Source organism: Panthera pardus, unplaced genomic scaffold, assembly GCF_024362965.1.
Source record: "Panthera pardus isolate Hobbes unplaced genomic scaffold, ASM2436296v1 HiC_scaffold_25, whole genome shotgun sequence".
Taxonomy (NCBI): Eukaryota; Metazoa; Chordata; class Mammalia; order Carnivora; family Felidae; genus Panthera; species Panthera pardus.
In genome coordinates, this window is record NW_026526821.1 from 63983412 (window position 1) to 64005154 (window position 21743).

The window sequence follows — 21743 nt, forward strand, 5'->3', positions numbered from 1 at the left end:
AGTTAATTCATAAAGACAAGGTCTTGAACAGTGTTGCTCAACAAATAGGCCATACACTGGAGCCAATATGTGAACTGCATGCTACTCATCTGCAATGAGGAAAGTTCAGAAACTGAAAGTAAACGTTTAGGAACACTACTGTGCTATCCAAGCATATGATCGGTGGACTTATATTTAGAATGTCTTGGCTTTTAAAATCTCATCTGTCTATTAATTTATATTGTATTTTATAAAAGGGTTGGTCTGCAACAGATTGGGTCTAAAAACCATAACAACAAAATCTGGTCCTTCCCCACAGCTAAAATACTGCTCTAGTGTACATGACCATCCTGTGAGTTATCTGAGAAGGGTGGAGGGCAAGGTCATTGGAAGAGAAGAACTGGAAGGCCCAGCTTCTTGAATATTGACGTCACCATCATCAGTTTCCTTCCAAGATGGAAGGTCTCCTGATTGCATAGCTCCAACGGGCACCCTTCTCATCGTATGCTACGTGAACACCGTAACTCCAGAATACAGTGTGAATGGTGTTCTCAAGAAGGTGGCCATTGTTCTCTCCATTTTACAGCTGAGAAAGCAAACTCCAAGTTCACATAGCCAGTCAAGGAAGGAACCAGAATTTGAACCTAGGTGTGCCTGTCACCCCAAAGCTGAACTCTGTCTATACACCACTCTTTTGTCACATGCTTACCGTTATGGGGATAGCATGGCCATAAGCCTCATGAGAACTAAGACAAATGCCTTTTGGGAATGTGTTGTGGTCCATGTGGCCAAGCCAAGCATTTCAGTTTCTTTTAGAATCACTCGTTACATCTGCTGTGGTAATCCACAGCCAATTGCTATCTAGGCCCCTGTCTCTCCAATTTGTCTTTGTCGAATCAAAGGCTGAAGCACCCCAGGAATCCAACATGCAGTACCCACCACAGGATTTCCTACATTTTCTGTTCATGTGCTTTAGTAACTACTTATGTTTTAGAAGCACTTTCTAAATAATGGTTTACGGAATGGTAAGATTATGAGTAATTTTCACAGTTTTCTCTTTTTCCTAAAATTTGTGCGATGGGTACATTATTTTTATGATTTGAAAAGGTCAAGAATAGATCTATCCTTTCAACTAGCTTCTTCATGTAGTAACTTTTTAGGACTCTTAGGTCTCTGATGAGGGCTCAATGGGCCCGGTTTCCCAGGGAGGTGGAGTTCCAGCTGCACTGGAGGCCTCAGCATTTCCATAAAAGTTGATATCGGTTGTGTCCCACTCTCCTCAGGTGCATGGAGTTTCTAAGGAATTAATCTAAAAACAAAGTAAGCCTTAATCTCTTAGGGCTTCCCTGGTTTTTCCATTCCTTGGCTCTCCAGTAGGCCCAAGTAAGTAGAACAGTAGAGTTAATTTAGAAAGCTTGTCCAAGTGTCATGGCATGACACGTTCTTCTGGAAAGCCCTCCCTGGAGCTCTATTATGTCTGTATGCTTACACAACACATAGGACACAGCATCAAAATTATAGGTTTATGTATCTGCATGTCCTGCTAGGCTGCCATCGTGAAGATACAGCCTGTGGCACAGCGCAGGGCCTGCGACACAGTGGGTGCTCAGTAACAACGAGTTGATGAGTGAATGGGGAACTGATGCTCAGTCTGTATAGATATTTTCGTGGTGATGTGTTTAATCTTTTCTGCGTTAAGAAATTCACTACCACTTGTGTATATTAGCGTATAGCGGAAGAACTTTTGGACTTACCGACATAAGACTTAGTTTTTTTTATTCAAATATATGGCTTTTCACCCAGGGAAGATGGAGAAGAAATAAAGAACCCACCAGGAAAACCAAATATATCTGGACAGGGTTGAATGTGCTCACTCAGTTTGGTTTTAAATAGTAATCAAAGTAGAAGATAGGAGCACAATTTTCCTTTGAAAAATAGCACTGCAAATCACTTTCGATGTGGAAAGAGGAATCATTACAGTACTTTAATGTGGTAAAATGCTGATTATCCCCATTATTAATTAAAAGTAACTTAAAATCTTTGGTTGGCTTCATAAGCACAACTAGAATTTTTAAATATGTGCTATTAATTATTGTTGCTAATATGAGGTTTAAAACCTGATCCTCTTAGGGAGACTAAGTGGTAGGATGGGTGAATTTTAAAATGTGCCTAAAAACTAGAACTACCAAAAATGAAAGTTGGCTCTTCTTCCATCCTGCCAAATTGCTCATTCCCTCAATCAGAAAGGCAAAGGCAACTGACATGCCAGGCAAGATAGATACACACTAAGTTTCATATCATTTATTTTTATAAATTTGTATTCCAGTCAGACGGGGAATACTTTGATCTCAATATGTACCTCATTGATGTTAAGAGTCTGGACTCATTGTAATGACTACGGTAAAAATAAGATGTTTTTCCCTGGTTCATCTACAAAAAAAAAACTATAAAAACTAGCACAAGCTTAACTATTGTATCTAAATAGAGAATTCTTCCTCTTCTAGATTTGAAGACTAAGTAAAATACAGAACAGACAGTTACATCCTTAATTTTTTTATTATACCTTTTGAAATAATTTGTATATACCTTTTAAATAATTTCAAGTGCCACAAAAAATAATGTTAATAGCTCAAAATCAAAAGTTAAAAAAAAAAAACCCTAAGTATAATTTTTAAAATCTTTTTCTCCTCAAGCGTTTTACGATGGGATAATGAGACAGATGTCTCTCAACTGGAAGGACATTTTGACATTGTTATGTGTGCTGACTGGTAAGTACATAAAAATCATAAAACTCCTGTTAGAAAAAATAGCTTTGCTGGAGTAATTGGGCTGTGCTGCTTTGCTGACGGCTAAGCCAAGTCAACAAATGAAGCACAAAGCCACCTTAACCTCAACAAATTAATATTCATCTCCATGTGACAGTTATAAGGTAGTCTTCTATCACACAGTAACTTCTACCACATTATTTCCCAAAGATTGATTTTGAGAAGCATTTCCATTTTCTGGAATTGCCTCTGTTTCATGCTTGACGTATCAGTAAATGGACGACTTAGGCAAATTGCAAATAATTATGGCTCGGAGAGGAATAGTCTGGAGAAAAAGGAGTTTATCAACACAAACAGCTCAATTAGCTTACTTCTTAGGAGAGATCTGACTATTGAGATAAGGGAATATAGGTACATGTATGTACACGCACGTATATGCTCCTACAAATAAACGTATTTGTGGAATATCTTCGGGGAAATATCTTTTCTTAAAATGTATGTTTGTTATCTAAATTTTCAATGTATTCAATTATGATGTTTAATTATACACAAAACAGGAATTATAAAATTACATTTTATTGTTATGCAAATAACATTAAAATCTCTGTCAGGTGCCTGCGTTTTAAAAATAATTTACATTAGATATTTTGTCTTCTCTTTTAGCTCAATCTACTTATTGTTAATGAGAGCCTGATCCCAAGTTGCAGGATAAATATGTATCAAACCTTAATAATTATCTCAAATAATCTTAGGTATTTTCTTCATGCACGTCGAATAAGAATTATTTCACCATACGGGAAACGTTGACAGTTCTAAAGTATTTTTTTCCATGGTAAGAGTAAGATGTTATTTGTCGTTTTATCATGGTTTTATGACACTTTAGATTTGAAAACACAAGTTCGGATTTTGAAGAAGTTCTATTGTATCAATCAACCCAATTACGAGATCCGGAACCTGGAGACAACTTTCCCCAGAGAGAAATGGGATGAAATTTTCAGGCCGTCATTATTCTTATTCTTATTCTTATTATTATTATTATTATTATTATTCTAAATAAGATTTTCAATAGGTAACTCTTCTACGTAAGTCATTGGAATTAGATTTGCTTTCTTTTTTCTTCTGAAAAATACTTCTCAAGGGAAAAGAAGGAATTTGTTCTATTTCTAGTTTTCCATGGCCTTTTAGTGTCTTTGCACCCAATTTCAGAAAACCTTGTTCCAAAAGAGGGAGAAACAGATTTTGGACTAATCGTTGGTATGGTGCCTAATGTTATATCCCTCATCTGATCAAAACCAAGGCACTAAAACTTCACCATACGATTTGAGCAAGTAATTTAGTAACTGCCTCTCCTCACCAAATATGAGAAAGGATCCTCCAGGTTTCATTGCACAGGTGAAGATAATGCTGGCAGGATTAGATGAGATTAAGCATGAAAGATCAGAGAGCAGCAGGAAGAGGGAAGCAGGGAGGCATCTTCTTGGAGGTTTAGACAGGGTCGCAGGCGTGGGCTCTGATATGTGGAGAAAGTCAGGTCTGGCTGGGAGATTTAGAGTTAAATGTGTCCCTTACACAAATATCAGAACAGCCTGGCTTTGTCAGACCCTGTGCTATGGACACTCACACCATGTCATCCTATTTGTACCAGAGAGACAAGCAGCGGAAGATTTAAGCTCTTTTCTGATTAATGTTCTCAGGTTAAAAATAGCCACACAGCATGTTTGAGAAATATCTTTTTTTTCCCCTAGTGAACAACAGGGTCACGTACAACCGGTATACATAATGCATATTCAGTTAAGGCTTTCATTGCAAATACATAACATAGCACAATGTTAGATGTATACACACACACACAGACACACACACATCTAGGAGCTATGTGAGTATTTATGGATTCAAATGAACTAAATATACCAAGTTTTATTTTATAAATGGCTTTTCTATGCGTGAGTTGTTAAGTTTTTTTTTCCCCCTGGTGTCGTAAGTGCCAAAATGTCAGCCTGTTTATAATTTCCCATTTGTAAATGTGAAACATTAAGCTAGTCTCACTGCAATGCCGATATTATTTCCAAAAGAAATGCTTTGGTAATAGTCTCTCTTCATATTCACAGGGATGGGTAAGCTGCTTAGAAACTTAGAAAGCACAGTGATATTTTTAATATGCATGTTGTACACATAGCAGTGAAGCAAAGGCTCCGTGAGCTCTTTATGTCCTGACGGTTTGGTGTTGCTCTGTCAGTGATTGGCGTGGGTGATGCTTCTGGGGACGGGCAGGCAGACCATGCTGCATTTTTTTTTTCCACAATGTTACAGAGGAGGGGAAAAGAAAAAACAACTCTCTTTAGACACCACCTCCAAGATGAAACTTGAAATACTCAGTGGCAGAAATAGGTGCCATGCATAAACAGATCACACTGCCGTACACCGTCCTTTAGTTATTATCCGTGAGATCTGGATTAAGGCCATAGGAATATGAAGCAAGAGTTGGAGTTCAAATATTAGGTTCATGGATTAAATCCTTACTGAAGCATTTCCAGCAAGGGTGGCATTGTCTGATTCTCTGAATAGCTAACCAGTGGGACTGCTTGATCCCATTTACATGAAAACAAACCCCATTCACAAACCTATTCCAAACCCACGTTGCGGTTCAGGGAAAATGCACATGATTACAAGAGGGAGCGGGTGATATGTTTATGTTTTTAAATCATTCATATATTCATATATTTACATTCAAACATTCATAAACCTGTGGGCTGTGGGGGAAATGACTTCTTTCCCAGAAGAGACGGTCTCCTTCGCTCACGTCTAAATTTAGGAGCTCCCCAGATTCTAAAATAAAGAGGCAAGCTGCGAAAGCGAGCCAGTATTTCACCATTCAGCATTTTTGACAATGAAATATAGTTTCATGGTTCAACAGTTTCTAAATAACTTGTAAAATGTCAACTTTGAAATAAACAAGAGGAAAAAAATTGAGGTACACCTGCGAAAGGATGCTGTTGACAAACATCACAATATTAGAATATTTAACCACAGGTGTAGAAGAAAAACCTGCCTATTAAGTTCCTCGGTTGACTTGTTTAACATCGAATTTAATGTAAGAGTTCCTTTCTACCCGAATGCAGTCCAGCCTGGTCCTTGCTGAGTTTAGATTAGCACATGATTGTTAATTTTCAGCCTGCCTTTCCAGACTCCTGTTCAATCACAATAATCTCAGAGTCTGGAAGTAAGATTTTTTTTTTTTTTTCATCCAATGAACGCTTTCATTCAGTGTTCGATGGCTGTCCAGTTTATTGTAGCTCTGCAATAAATAAAAATGATTCTGTATGTTTGGATTCTCTAAAGGCTTGGAAAGGAAGTCTAAAATGCCACCCATAGCCTGATGCATCGCGCTAGGTCCGCAGGACAGTCAGCACTGTGCCTGCAAGCGCCGTCTGAGACTTTGTGGAGAAATGGAGGAAGGTTACACCACCCCACTGGCTCTCTTAGCATTTTTACACTATGTATGGTGGGTTGTTCCTATTTTCTATTATTCTAAATGATGAAAAAAGTTTGATTTTTAAGGTGTGTTTGTGGCAACAAAAAAAAATTTTTTTTTCTCAAAACAGGCTCTAGAATATCTTTGTTTTCTTCCAGATGCTGTGCTCGTGGATAGTTCTAAATCGCAGCCTTCCCACCTGAAAAACTCTTTAACCCAAATGCGGCCAGCCCTTTTACCTAAACTCAGCCATACCTAAAACTCAGTCCCAAAGAAGATAAACAAATTGTCAAAGATCTGGCACCCTAAGGGGTAGCCCCACAGGCAATCAGACCCCCATCAACCCTGGCTGCACAGCAATCAGTTGATAAATATTGATAGAGGCCATTCTTCTGAAAGTTAAATCTTTAACTTAGCACATGTCATCTTAAAGATTGCATAGAGACCTTCCTTTCTGTGGATACTGACCGAGAAATGTCTCCTTGTCCACTGCACTCATTAATTAATTTGTCTATGAGTGGAGGGTTGGGTGCTCTGTGCTCTGCCTAAAACTCTGATTCTAAGGGAGGCGGTGAAAATGGCCTAGCACCTTTCCTTTGTCCTGAAATCAGACCAGATCAATGGAACAAAGCAAGTGTTGATTCCACAAGTGCATTATATAGAGGGCTGTGTGTGTGTGTGTGTGTGTGTGTGTGTGTGTATTTTAATAGCCAAACTAGTGCAACTGTCCATGTATTTTGATCAGTAACAGAAGGGAGAGTTGAAATGGTATCTCCATTCCAATCAGTGACCCACTCAGCCTTTTTTAAATAGATCCACTTAAGCTGCTGTTGTTCTCAGAGCCCATTAGGACTTATTTAAGGGGTGAATTTTCAGGAGATTATACATCACTCCCACTAAAGCACATTGAAATTGCTCATATGACGTATCCTACAAAGCATTATACATTCTGCCTCAGAGCTAAGTAGAAAGGTGAGCTGCTTGGAATCAAGACTTATTAGAGAACTGTAAGAATTACTTTTGGGAAATTTGACTTGGAAGGATGGAGTAGACAACACTGCCATTCAAATACCTGTGTGGAATGGGTGCTTGGGTGTTAAGGTGCATTTTCCAGTAGGCTGCAATATTAATATCTTTGTCATATCACCAACGTTGAGTGGAAACAGGGCTTTATAAGGTTATGTTTTAAGCTCAGTTTTTAAGGTGCTGATTATTTCTGACAGTCTTACCAGCTCATAGGATGCACAGGTACAAACTGAAGAGCAGTCTTTTGCTTAATGTTGCGTATCATAACCAGCCAGCTCTCCTACGGGCCTGAATAACTGACAGAGATATTGTCCCACAATGATAGTCATTTTAAAAAATAAAACCAGGGTGCTTAATTATTAAAATTTAAGATATTATTGGGGCGCCTGTGTGGCTCCATCTGTTGAGCATCTGACTTTGGCTCAGGTCATGACCTCACAGTTCGTGAGTTCAAGCCCCACTTCAGGCTCTGTGTTGACAGCTCAGAGTCTGGAGCCTGCTTCGGATTCTGTGTCTCCCTCTGTCTCTGCCCTTCCCCTGATATCTCTCTCTCTCTCTCTCTCTCTCTCTCTCTCTCTCTCTCTCTAAAAATAAATAAATAAATAAATAAATAAATAAATAAATAAAATTAAAACAAAATTAAGATATTACTACCTCACTAAAGAATAGGGTATACAGTCCTGAAGAGAAAACTTTAAAAAAGACCAAGATAGAATTTGATTCCTTTCTTTTTTTTTTTTAAATTTTTTTTAACGTTTATTCATTTTTGAGAGACAGAGAAAGACACAGCATGAGCGGGGAAGAGGCAGAGAGAGAGGGAGACACAGAATCCGAAGCAGGCTCCAGGCTCCGAGCTGTCAGTACAGAGCCTGACGCAGGCTCGAACCCACAAACTGCAAGATCACTACCTGAGCCGAAGTCGGATGCTCAACCAACTGAGCCACCCAGGTGCCCCAAACTTGATTCCTTTCTTATCAACCCTTAATGATTATTAATCACTGACTAATATGACTTATGGGCAAGTTTTTGTAGCATTTGAATTAGACACACTCTAAGCTCTAAGATTTAGTGGGGTTTTTTTGTGGTTTTTTTGGTTTTTTTTTTTTAATGGAATGATAGGAACATTTTCCCCTGGCTCACCCTCAGGTTGTCCTGATTGATGGATGGAGCGGGATAAGGTTCCCACTCTAGATATGATTTTAGCTCATCTTTAAAGGATTCTTTCTCCGATGCTCAAAGCATCCTTTTATAGAAGAACCTTCTACTGTACACGTCATGGTGAAACCCAAGCACTGACTTCCTGGCAATTTTTCATACACTGCTCTCCCCCACTCCTTTCTCAAATGAGAGACTTGGAAGAGAACCAACCTAATTGGTGGAACTTTCTACCCAAGTGTTGGTTCTTCCTTGACAATTCCTTAACAATACCCGTAAAGAAGTGCGGACAGCCTGTTTGAGGGTCATTGAAACCAACACCGTACGTAAGTTGCTCGATTTCAAGAACTGTGTTTCTCTACCAGTCAGGCAGTAAGCAGATACTTACAGAGAGTACCTTCTGGGTGCGTATGTTGGTTGTGCTAGAACTTGTAGTGTGTAAATGAAGAGAGACCAGGAGCTTCTTGAGGATGGGAACTTTGTTTTATTCACAGCATGTCTCCAATGCCTAAAACAGCCCCTAGTATGTAGTAGATGATCAACAAATATTTGTTACCTAATATTTATTATTCATTTGATGCCCACCACAGCCACGTAGGTGGGCGTTTATGGACCAGGAAACCGAGGCCTCGTGTGAAGCAACGTAGCCACACATAGTAGAAAGTTCAGAGCCAGAAGTCTATTAAACCCTGCACTGGGCTCCCCACTTGCCTGCAGTTTGACTCGGCACAGCAGCCCTCCTACTGAGAGGTGGTAGTCACGCTGAGTTCAGAGGAGGATGATGAGGCAGGGCCCTCGAATCTGTGGTGTTTACTTATGCTATGTGAGGACCAGGGAGGCCAAATCAGAGGGACCCACACCAAACTGCAGCATTAGAAACGGGAGGACGAGGCTCCACTTAGGCCCCTTATGAGGTGGCTGATTCACAAGGCTGCTCAGTGCTTTAGTCCACAAGTCCCAGATAAGACAAATCTGCCCCAGGTTTCCAAGAGCAGGCCTGGTAAAGAAGGCTTAGCCTGACCCAACCAAAGGGGTGACAGAGCAACAAACGGAAATTCTCAAAAGAGGGGGCGTCTGGGCGGCTCAGTCAGTTAAGTTCAGGTCATGATCTCATGGTTCATGAGTTTCAGCCCCACATCAGGCTCTGTGCTGACAGTGAAAAGCCTGGAGCCTGCTTCAGATTCTATGTCTCCCTCTCTCTCTGCCCCTCCCCTGCTCATGCTCTCTCTCTCTCTCTCTCTCTCTCTCAAAAATAAATAACCATTAAAAAAAAAAAAGAAATTCTCAGAAGAAAAATGAAAAATCACAGTGAACTCGAAAAAAATCAACATGGAGGTCAAAGGAGAAAAACCCTGTGTGATACCTTGCCTAAACCTGGTCTTTGTTTCTGGAACTGTTTACTCCTAGGTCAGTGGTTGAGTCTGACCTCAGTGCTGCTGTTAGTCACTAAAACCCATCACCACCTGAGATCTGTTCTGTGGTTTGGGCATCAGAGGGCTGGTGTTTGTTTCTGGAGGGTGGCCTCATAGTGCCCTCCGTTGGCTGATGGCCCAGGTCTATATAAACTAGGCTCTCATGACAGGAAGTGTTACATCTCAACCAGATGATCCCCCCAAATGGCAGCTTAGAAATTGTCCCTTTGTCACTCACACATGACCCAGTCATGTGTGAATCCTGGCCAGTTGCATGTTGATGACTTGGCTTCGGGTGGATAACACCAACCACAATATCTTTTTTTGTTCCAGTGAGACACTTGAATGGAAGGAAACAATTTCTCCTTTTTTAGTGTTGAGTAAACATGTGTAATTAGTCTTGTACTTATCTCCATTAGTATCATTAGACTTGGAACCCAGTTTAATCTGGATTCTGCTCTCTTCTCAATGTCAGCCTGTTTCTGGACCAGTACAGAGCCAGCCTTGTTGATGCAATAAAGAGATTACTCCAGCCCAGAGTAAGTATGTTTCTATTTTCTCCTGAACACTGGCTTCAGAATAATTAGTCTGTGCACAAAGATGGAGAGAGTAATGGAATGGCAGGATTAATGTCATGTAATACTTTAATACTTATTATGTCCAACTTCAATTGGGTCTTCTGATCTATCAGATTCTTTCCTAATCACAACTAGGAAACTTCTTACCCTTGGCCTTCTGATAAGGAACACAGTGGGTAGTAAAATAAATGAAACCGCTTCAAAGATAGTGTGAGATTATTTTTATCAAAGAATTTCTTGAGTCTTTTCCTTTGATAACAATATCTTCATATTAAAGTAGAAGTATGATATTGAAAGTTTTCTGTTGACTTCTGTCATTTTAAATGCCTTCAATGGTAACCTTTGTCATTGGGTATTTATTTATTGCAAAAGAATATTTTTTCTTTTTATTTCTGTTTATATCAAAAAAATAGGACTTCAGATGAATCTGTATATTAAAAGTTCTTTGCTTTAAAAGGAAGCCATTATTTACATATTATAAACATTAGGTCACAATGAAGCCAAGCATGGCATAAAATATTGTGCACATTTTTACATTTATATATCCATTTATGCCTGTGAGTAAATTACAGAGTTTGTAGCCATTCTTATTTTGTTGGGCTGTTCCACTAAGCTAGGAGGTCCTACAGCCTAACCGGAGAGTTAATATACATCTATTTAAAGTAAGAAAACAAGTTTAAAGCTCATGCATTAAAAAAAAAAATCTTATAAGTATGTAAGACTCTTGCTGTGCCCTAGGAATTTAAAATAGGTTAACAATGTTAATGCAGTTCTAAGACAGGTACTCATATTTGTCTGAGAAAGGACTGCAGCGTGTGTGTGTGTGTGTGTGTGTGTGCGCGCGCGTGTGTGTGTGTAAAAGTATTTTCTAAAGTTTTGTTTCAAAAGTCTTTTTAAGAAGGTTTGCTCTAGTTCTCTGACCTCGATGAGACTTATGGACTAATACCTTTCAATCTTTCTTTTATATCTTATTCACATTGAAGGTTCCCAGAGCAATTTGATAATCGTCCTTTGCCTTATGCTGTTGCTTTTTATTTTGTTATCTCTGTGTAGCTCAGAAACTTTAAATAGGCCTCTCAGAGGAGTAACCACAGCTTGGTAAGTGGTAATCAATTAAATTAAATTGGCCTTCTCAATTCCCCCTGTGAGGTGGGTAGTAGGTCTTGAGGCAAGGAAGGGGCATGCTCCAAGCTATTGATGGCTGCTGCTATGGTTGAATGAGCAGCCCAAGTTGAGGGTAGAAGAAGGAATTGGGAGCCTCCTCATCCCCCCCACCCCCACCATTAGCCTTGGGTGATTCTTGTGAGCACTTGCAAGGTCAGGATTTTCAGAGAGGGCATGGAGATTCTTGGATGTAAAGGCCTCTGTGAAAATGTATCATACATAAATACAATGCTTTCAAGGACTCCTGGATCTCACACTGCACAGACAGGACTTCACCAACACCCTTCAAAGCCTATTTGTGGCAAATGCTCCATTTGTCAGAGATTTGCATGATTTACCTAGGATCTATTGTAAATCTTTCAAATGATTTCCAATGGAAAACCGTCCAGGCTGTGGATAGTCCTAAACGCGGATTGGGCTGGAATCTCTAGCAGCTTCTTCTACACCCTCCAGTAAACCCTGAACCTTGCCTGAAGTGTGGCTCCACGGAGCAGCCCTCCTAGTGACAGCCGATACTCACCGTTAGCTCGAGAAGGACGAGGCAGGACCCTGGAGTAGGTGGTACTTGCCCATTCTACGTGAGGAGCAGGAAGGCCAAATCAGAGAGGCCTGCCCTGAACCGCAGCATTCGAGATGGGAGTAGGGAGCCTTGCTTAGGCCCCTCATGGGATGGTTGATGCCCAAGGCTGCTGGGTGTTCTCGCCCAAGGTGTCAGAGACCCACCATGAGAGGGGAAATCCAAGTTGTGGGTGGCACACGGATATGCCCAAATTACCGCCCAGGAATCTCCTCCCCATTGGAAGCAAGGCACTTGCACTTCCTGGGCCTCCACCAGGTGGGTGGTAGAAGGATCACATAGACTTGGCAGTGGCCACCAGGAGCTCCGTATCTTGCACCAGTGGGCTGGTTACCCGGAGCGGGGGGGTAACCAGAGCAAAAACTGACCCCTTCCCCTCTTAGGTCTCAGGACTGGCTGTTCTGCTGCCATAGGCTCTCCTCCTGCGGAAATCACTATCTAAGACTAAGAGAACATGAGAGGTTTATTCCATTACCATTAGAGCTGCTTTTAACGTTCTCTTGAGCCCAGACAACTTCTCCATGGTTTTGTGGCCCTGGTGTTAAAAAGGTGTCACAAGAGGCCCACAAAGAAACAACTTGGGGGGCTCCATTAGTGGATCCCAACTTCTGGGTTCAAGGCTCAGCAAATTCAGTGGGAGATAAAAGCCAAGTTCTCAGGGTGCTCTGTGAAAACTATTTCAGCCAAATGCTTCCAAATGCCCAGGAGGGCCCCAGTTTCTGCTGGGAAAGCAGGTAAAGCTAGAGGGTGAAGTCACAAATATCTGCATACAAAACCCAAGTCTGCTCTTACTATCAAGGCTCTCTGAGCCCAGAGTTTCATCACCTCTGGGTGAGGGAGGAGTAAATCTTACCTCCTCCTGATGTAAAGTATTTGCATATGTAAATGCCCAGCCCAGTGCCTGGTGCATGGGATGTGCTCCAGGATGAAAACTGGCTGTTTATTATTGCTCTATTAGCTTGTCAGGGTTAATACCCATGAGACACTTGTCCAAAGGGACACTTGACTTGGCCGATGGAGGGTGGTGTGGGACGTGAATCTAGGCCCAAGTTCACACTAGCAGGCTCTGGAACTCAATCTCTCTCACCAAGTCCTTCTTCTGGAGGGAAGGTATGCTTGTTCTCTGGAGTCTGAAAGTTTAAGGTTCAGATGGGCCACTTACTGGGTTCATCTCATGAAGCCTCAGTTTCCCCCATGTGTAAAATGGGGAGGGAACAAGCCAACGCATCAGAAAGCTTTAGCACACACACACCACTGGCTCTGAATATATTTTAGCTCCTAAAGAAGAACCAGAGAGACTTTCTGACTGTGGTGAGGACAGAATATTTCCTTGCAGATATGCCGGTGGGAGGGGAATACACCATTCTCTTGACCCAAACTTTGGTGATTTCTGCACATACCTGGACATACAGCGTCTCCCCTGCACCCAGGTCCTGCATGCCTTGCAGCGGGTCCCTCGGTCCCAGGAGGACTGTCCGCATGGATGAAGATGACACTTTTGGCTACAGATAGAGTGAGAGGAGAGAGATCAGTGCTAGATGGCAATAACGGAGGAATTGTCACGTGAGGTTTCAAGGGGTGAGCTGCGGGAAGAAATGAACTCTGCCATTTGCGGGTATGTTCCTTGATTTCTAGCTAAGGCAAATCAGCTGTCTGGAGTCACACGATCCAGAAGCAAAAAAAGGTAGATGGAGAAGAGGAGTTTCCCTGCTTTTCAGATTTTGAATTTTTTTTTTCTTAATGTTTATTTATTTTTGAGACAGAGAGAGACAGAGCATGAACGGGGGAGGGGCAGAGAGAGAGGGAGACACAGAATCGGAAGCAGGCTCCAGGCTCTGAGCCATCAGCCCAGAGCCCGACGCGGGGCTCGAACTCACGGACCGCGAGATCGTGACCTGAGCTGAAGTCAGACGCTTAACCAACTGAGCCACCCAGGTGCCCCTGCTTTTCAGATTTCGTAGTGTGGTCATGAGTGAGAAGAACAGACCCCAGAGAGAGCTGAGCCACCAAGGTGCACTCCCGGCATGGCACAGTGCCGATGTCAAATCCCAGGGCTGAGCTTAGATCCTCAGCCAGATGGGCACCTGTAGTTACAGAGTCATTACACGAAGCCCCAAATTTCAGCAGGAAATGTTTTTCGCCGGCCCAAATGGGAACTTTCCTCAACCTGCTGATTGAGAGAAGCTATAGAACACTGGCGTCCTGCCAGAATGTACAGGGAACTCTCTAGCAAACTTAAAAGGTGAAAAGAAAAGAATAGATACTAAAAAGGAATGAAATTGGCAAAATGTACTTATTCTAAGAAGCAATGTTGCTCCAAAGCGTCCCCTCCCCATCTGTTTCCCTTCCATGAGTGGCTTCTTGTTGCTGCTGATTGATAGGTGACCCCCCGTTGTTGTGTTCTTCAAAGAACATCAGCAATGTCTGATATCAGAGGACCAGAATGTAATTTAAAATATAGCCACAGCAACCTGCAAGTTGAACTTTAGCCTGGAAATGACAAGCCACAAATGGCATCTACTAATATTTCTCTGAAATGGCTTTCAGTGCAGGGAGGGACACCAAGCCAGCTAGACGGTCTGAATTTACTCAGAAGCACAAAGAGATGGATGGGGATGCCATGTTGACCGCTCTCCAGCTCGTTGCCGCTAACCAGTTGTCGGGAATTCAGAAATACCATCTTGGGATTCATTTAACCTTTAAAACTGGCCCTAACTAACCACCAAATTCCTGGAGCCCTGCTTGTATGCCAAGAGTGCTATGCATGTAAATCACGGACATGGTTTTTGAAGAGCAGAGATTTCCTCCTCCTCCTTTTTTTTTTTTTTTTTTTTTTAATCCAACATCTCTGCATACATCTGTACAAACCTCTGTTTTTGCTTATCTCAGGGAAATGCCTTGTGAGTGTGGGTTCAGGGCAATGAACTGAGCTGGTGCTGAAGGGCCCTTATTTTCCTGTCTGCCAGCTGGGTCAGAGACCCAACAAATCCTCCCTTGTTCTTGGTGAGAAACCGGGTTCAGCCATACCTGCCTCTCCCAGTTGTAGGAATAGAGAATCTCCAGATTGTTTTAAGACCCTCAGAGTAGGAGGCTGGCTCTAGAAGTTCTTTCCTGAAGTCTACCCAGGTGCTTGTTCAGCACATGTAGTACTGAGTCTCTGCCCCCAAAGAATTTATAATCTGGTCGTGGAGATGTACCACACTCACAGGTGGAACCCCAGTGGACAGTGAAAAATGGCCTACAAGAGCCCAGCCTTTGGTCACATATAATGTGATGCTGAGTTTATTTGCTTTGACAGTCTTTCTAATTTACGCCTTCAGTAGAACGTGATAGTCAAGATTTGGACTCTGTCTTGATGCAATAAACATTTGTTAAGCAACTACGAACTACCCGGCACTCTGCTGGGAATGTAGGGTAGGGGTGTCAATATGTATCATGAGCACTCTGAGAATCTCAGTTTAGCAGATGAGTGCCTGAGCCACCAGGAATTACAGTGCAGTGTGATGGGTACTGGGGAGGAGGTACACTAGAAAGAGTGACTGACTGCCTGAGGAAGGTTTCTGTAGAGGGAGTGGCCTTTGACTCTGGTCTTTAATAGTAAAGCATCCTAAGCTTCAAGGGAAGGGGGCTGAAAGGAAGCATCCCACATCCCAGGTGGAAGGAACGATGCTCCCAGGTACAGGGCATGAAACAGCATGTTGCATTCTGGGGTCAACAGAAAGTTTGCTCTGACTGGAGTGTGAGAATCTGTGTGGTTTTGGGGTTAGCATTGGGAGGGGCAGAAGATGAGGTTAAAGAGTTAGTTTGGGGTGCCATTTTATGAAAGGCTGAGGACACTATGAGAAGAAACTGGGCTTTATTATATGGGCCATAGAGAGCCACTGAAAGTGTTTGAGCAGTGGGGTGGTCAGATGTGGGTTCTAGAAAGATCGACTGGCCCACATAGAGGCTGTAGTGGAGTATGAGAGAGCTGGAAATCAGCAAGTCTCCTCAGGTCACCATCGTGGACCAACTTGTACATGAGATTGAATAGTTAGGAGCTAAAGAAGATCTGAAGATGGAAAAGAGAGAATTGAGTGGATATTTACTGAGGAATTATTCAGCAGACATTTACAGAGTACCTCTCAGATGCCAGATGCTGAGATGCTGTGCTAGGACCTGGGGATAGAATACGGTACAATGGAATCTTGCCCTGAACGAGATCCCAGTCTAGTGTTAGAGACAAACAAGCAAGCAATTACCTGATGGTGTGTTAAGGATATAGCAGAGGTGTGGGTGAGGAAGCAGAGGGCAAAAGTGGCTAACAGGGAGGAGGCACAGCATTGAGGCCAGGGATGGTCAGCAAAGACATCCCAGGGACAGGGTGTCTAATCTGGGTGCTGAAGGAGGAGTAGGGTTTACCAGGCAGACAAAGAACTGGGGGGTAAGAGAAGCATTTCACCCAAGGGAATGTTTGCAAGTTTGAAGACACATGGGGTCCATGAAAGGGCAAGTCGGGGGACTATGACGAGTTTGGCCTGATTGGGGCTCAAAGTGGGTATGGGGGAGGGGCTAGAGCTGGGGCTGAAGATAGAGGCATGCGTCGGGTCATGCTAGACTTTGCCTGCCTTCCCAGAAAGGTGGGGCCCATGTCATGGTTTTCAAACTCTTTTTAAATGGGAGAAGCCTTCGGTCAAAACGTTTTTAGCCATCACCCCAATTGTAAGACAGATAAAAGTGAAGCAGCTGTGGTTAGATTGGATGTGAGAATATTAGCACTTCTGCTCTTAGTCTCATTTTCACCCTCCCATGTCACCCTGGACACAACTCAAACACAGTCTGAAAATCATATACAGCAAATGACACTGATGCAGGTGTGGCATTGGAGGGTTTTACAGGCAATGCCACAATTCCCTGGTTTCCAGCTTCATTTTGAAGGTGAAGGGTATGGAAATGCTTGGTGCCTAGTAGGTACTCAGTGTGTTTGGGTGGGAGGATGGGGGTGGGAAGGGGTTTGTGGCCAAGGGTACGAGTTCCATTGTAGACAGAATAGGTTAAAAGTACTTTCAAAAGGCCTCTGGCTGGCTCAGTTGGTAGAGCATGTGACTGGATCTCAGGGTCGTGAGTTCAAGCCCGTATTGAGCATGGAGCCTACTTAAAAACAAAACAAAACAAAACAAAAATCAACTCCTTTATCATGGGGCGCCTGGGTAGCTCAGTCAGTTAAGTTCTTGATCTCAGCTCAGGTCTTGATCTTAGTGTCGTGAATTCAAGCCCCGAGTTGGGCTCCAGATGGAACCTACTTAAAAAAAAAAAAGTATTTTCAGAACATCCTCATGGAGAGATCTAGTAGGCACCTGAAAACATGGGTGGGCCCTGGATGAATGCTCTAGATAAATATTTGGAAGTGTTGATGTATCAGTAAGAGCTGAAGTCGTGGACTTCCATACGATTGCCTGGAATCGAGCACAACAGGAAGAAAAAGTAGGCAGATCCCTGGAGACCAAGGGGCAGGTGGAGAAGCCAGGGAAGGGGGTTGAGAGAGATGGAGGGGAGGAAGCAGGCAAAGGCAGCATCTCAGAAGCCAGGTAAAGAAAAAAATAAACATAAGCTTAAACATGTAATCGGTATTTAATAGTTGGTTGCCTGGAAATGAAACAGGAATAAAGGCATTTCACCAGCATAGCATATTCCTTTTAAAAGAAATCTGAAGCATACTTATTTTTTCCAGAAGCACACACCCTTTAATATATGAGTATAGATTAGTGTAGCAAAATAACAACAACTGAGCTCACGATGTAAACAATATCATTGTTGTTTAGTGGAACTACTCCTCTCTCCTCTCCAGGGATAAATGAATTCTCTCAAATTTCTGCCCATCAGTCAAAATTTTACGTTCAATTGAGTGTTCATTCTGAGTTTAAGATGATTCTAGGACTTCAAATGCCTAGAAAGTTGGGCTTTGGTAAATTGAAAGTAATTTTTCTAAAGTGATGGGCTAATTTGAAATCTATATCTCTTTTTCTTGTTTTGATTTTTGCAGCCTAAATTGTAAGCCATATTCCTCTGATTGTACCAGTGTCCTGCTCCACTGGGGACAGGGGAATTCTAAAATCATTCCTTATGGGGTGGATGCTGGCACTCAGCAGCTGTTTATTGAATGAATGGATGATGTGCTATTGTCCCTCCTAAATACTGATTCACACCTCAAAGGTGTCTGTCTGTATTCAATAAAGTGAAAAAGAAAGCATTTTAAAACTCAAAACTGAGTAATTAGTGATTAAAACTACTGCTCACCCTTTCTCTTTGTTGTGGGCACAGTATTGTGCACAGAATGCTGCCCTCTGAAATCCCATCAGACTCTGTAAAAGCTTCCTGGGGAAGATCATTTTTCAAGAATAAGCAATAGAATGTGGCCTTCGAATTCCCTAAGACTTGCATTTCTCACATTACTCAACATCTGGATTTCGTTTATTCTCTCGACAAGTATTGACTGAGAGTCTACTATGTGCTAGGCACTGAGAAAATGCAGTGAATAAAACATTAGAAGATCCCGTTGTCATGAGCGTCCGTTCTAGCCGAAGGTGACTGGCAGTAACAAACAGGGATATAATGTGTGTTAGCGGTGATGAGCGCTAAGAACAAAAGTGAAGGGGGGAGGGGAGGGGAGCGTGATGGGGAAGCAGCTGCTGTTCTAGAGGGTGGTTAGGGAAGGACAGATAAGCTGGGACCCAGAGAGGGAGAGATGTCTGGGCGGAGAGGAATGCCATATGCTTAGCTGGGTCCCCCTACAGCTCACCCTGACCAGCAAGGGGTGGGGGTGGGGGTGGGGAGCGTGTGCTTATAAATGTAAACACCAACCCAGCCAAGAGCCCTGTAGCCCTGTAAACATTATGATAGGTAGCTCAGATAATAACTGTTAAAAATCAACTCTTCAGGGGCTCCGGGCTGGCGCGGTTGATGGAGCATGCGACTCTTGATAACAGGGTTGTAAGTTCAAGCCCCACGATGGGTGTAGAGATAACTTAAAAAAAAAAATAAAATAAAATCTTGAAAAAAAAAAATCAACTCTTCAATTTTAACTGGGAGACCATTTTTGCAGGTGACTTGAAAATAAAGCAACTTCCATTATTCACAGAGCCAGACTGGCAACCAGCTCTTAGAAATGACTAAAATGACCCACTAGTATTCCTTTTTTTTTTTTTTTTTTTAATGGAGACTTTTGCTCCCCTGCCGAGACCATGTATTATATCCAGTTTCACATCAAAATGAATTTTTGCTGCTAAGTTTGAAAAACGCTGAAAATAGCAATTAATATTAGAAAAGCTGACAGGACCTGAAGTGTGGTGGCGTGATTGGTGCTGATATAATTATGTGCCTGAGTGTGCACATGTCTGTGTAAACACAGTATGAAAACACACCTGATGTCCAGGACACTATATCAGTGTATTTTCTGGCAGGTGGATGAGGGAAAGAGAGGGACAAAGAACTGATAGAATCCCTCTGGCATTGTTAAGTGGTGTAGATGTCTCTAGTCTTACATTGACATAACCTTGATTTTCAGATTATTTTCACATTCGTCATCTCATTCGATCCTCACAACTTACTGGAGTTGGGGCGGGGGGGGGGGGGTTGCGGCTTCGTTCTTCCCGTTTGGTGAGTGAGAAACCTTGGTGGGTCGGCTGGGATGACTGAGGAGACTGGATTACGTCATCCCCAAGGTCCCTTCTCGTTCAACAGTTCTACGGCTTTTTTTTTTTTTCCTTCTTCTAATTTTCCTGAGGTGACAGCTGTGTCATGGTGGAGACTCTTTTAAGCCCAGAACATTTTCTGCCACGCACTTCCTCCTCGTCTTCTCCAAGGCCTTCACTGCATGTTTAATCATGTGTGAAATGTAATGTCTACCACACAAGGTCATTGAGGGTACCGTTGATGGGATGGAAGGGAAGGTTGGTGAAGCACCAAACACACTGGTAGCTATTATTATTATTATTGCCATCGCTATTGCTAGTAAGGAGGCAGTGTAGTGTCGTGGAGCGGGCATCAGCCTTGGAGTCCGGTAAGTTTCCAGTCTTTTGCCGGTTGTGTCATCTTGGCCAATTATTCAACCATTGGGAGCATGCTGTAAAAATGGAGCTGATAATACCTCCATTACCGGATGGTGTGAAGAGCAAATGAGGCCAATGGAGCGCCTATCCCAGATGCTCCATAAATAGGTGGCAGTAATAAATGAGAAACCACCTTTCATAAGAAATATTTTCATGACTCCCTCAAAACCTGAAGAAGCATTTGACAGAGGTGAAGTATAACCTTGAAGTTAACAGAAGCGTACGGTCATCTTTTGAACAAAAAGAAAGGATTTGGAAGTTGAGCTCTTCTGTGCATGTCTCAGAGGGCGCGGAAAAGTCCGCTTGCAGCCAAGGGTCAGCAAACGGACATCATGGAGTCTCGTGTCCAATGGCCTTCTGAAATCCAGTGTAGATTTTACTCAAGTCCCTCCATCCTTTCCACGGCAACAAGCTCATGAGGTTGTGCAGTTTATGTGGAAAAGCCCAGCGACCCTCATTATACCACTTTCTTTGAAAAGCAATCATTTGAGTACCGCAAGGAGCTGCTTTGCTCTAATGATGACTATCATGAAGGATTCAATGAAGTTGGAAACCAAGATCTGGTAGCCTTGTCTCTGACAGCATGGTCCCGGAGAAGGCTGGTGGTAGCAAAGAGCAAAATTCTTCAATAGAGATTGCACTTAGCTGTCTCTGTGGAGAATTTCTTGGAACTGAGTTCTCAGGGCACAGTAATAAACTAACGTCCCTAGGCGTCCGTTGCCACACACACATTGGAGCAGTGTTGTGGACAAGCTGGTAGCTGCTAAGGAGTCACAAGGTGGGTAGCACTTCGTGGACCAGTTACTCTAACATCTAGTTGATGGTTTGAACCACTGGACCCAAGAGAGGTGTGTGTCGTACAGAATACCGACTCTGGGCCACATTTTATTTATCAGATGCGTTAGTTGAAAAGGGAAAGACAACAACATTTGAATGCGAAATACACGTATTTTTTCTTGCTCGATGTATATCTGTCCTCGAAATTATTCTCGCTGTGAATGCCCATCCTGTGTGGATGTCTCCAAGAACAATTGTGTTTTCTACCTGAGAGCAGTACTTTAAATGCTTTACCCAATGTTTGTTGTGTTTGGTTGCCTTCCAGGTTTAAAATGTGTGAATTTCCTTTTTAATGTTCTAGGGGAAAGCAATGGTATTCGCCCCACGCCGAGGGAATACTTTAAACCAGTTTTGCAATCTAGCTGAAAAAGCTGATTTCTCTATCCAAAGACATGAAAATTATGATGAACACATTTCAAACTTCCACTCCAAGGTTAGTTTTCTGCTTATGTTAGATAACACTTTAATCCGCATTGCATTTTGAAGAGATCATGGTCTTTTTGGCAGGTAACCTAAATATTTGATTAAAGCACTCCTTAGGTGTGCTGCTTCTGAACAGCTATTTGTATCTGATTATTTTTGTGTGGTAAAGCCATCTTTTATCTTTGCATGTCTAGAAGGATTTTACGGAAACCATTTCTGTTTACTCCTTTCTCTGAAACAAACTAATCTTTTCATTCATAATAGACTA

General features: G+C 42.3%; 1 protein-coding gene across 6 annotated transcripts in view; it reads left to right on the plus strand.

Annotated features, from left to right (window-relative positions):
* CAMKMT (calmodulin-lysine N-methyltransferase) overlaps window positions 1-21743 on the plus strand; it is a 404462-nt gene that overhangs the window by 376486 nt on the left and 6233 nt on the right. For 4 of the 6 annotated variants that reach the window (XM_019467368.2, XM_053890651.1, XM_019467311.2 and 1 more), the window contains 3 exons: window positions 2673-2747; window positions 10285-10348; window positions 21354-21485. In XM_019467368.2, coding sequence (XP_019322913.2) covers window positions 2673-2747; window positions 10285-10348; window positions 21354-21485 — 271 coding nt within the window. The remainder of the gene's footprint in view (window positions 1-2672; window positions 2748-10284; window positions 10349-21353; window positions 21486-21743) is intronic. The other 2 variants (XM_019467540.2, XM_019467453.2) reach the window with 2 other exon arrangements.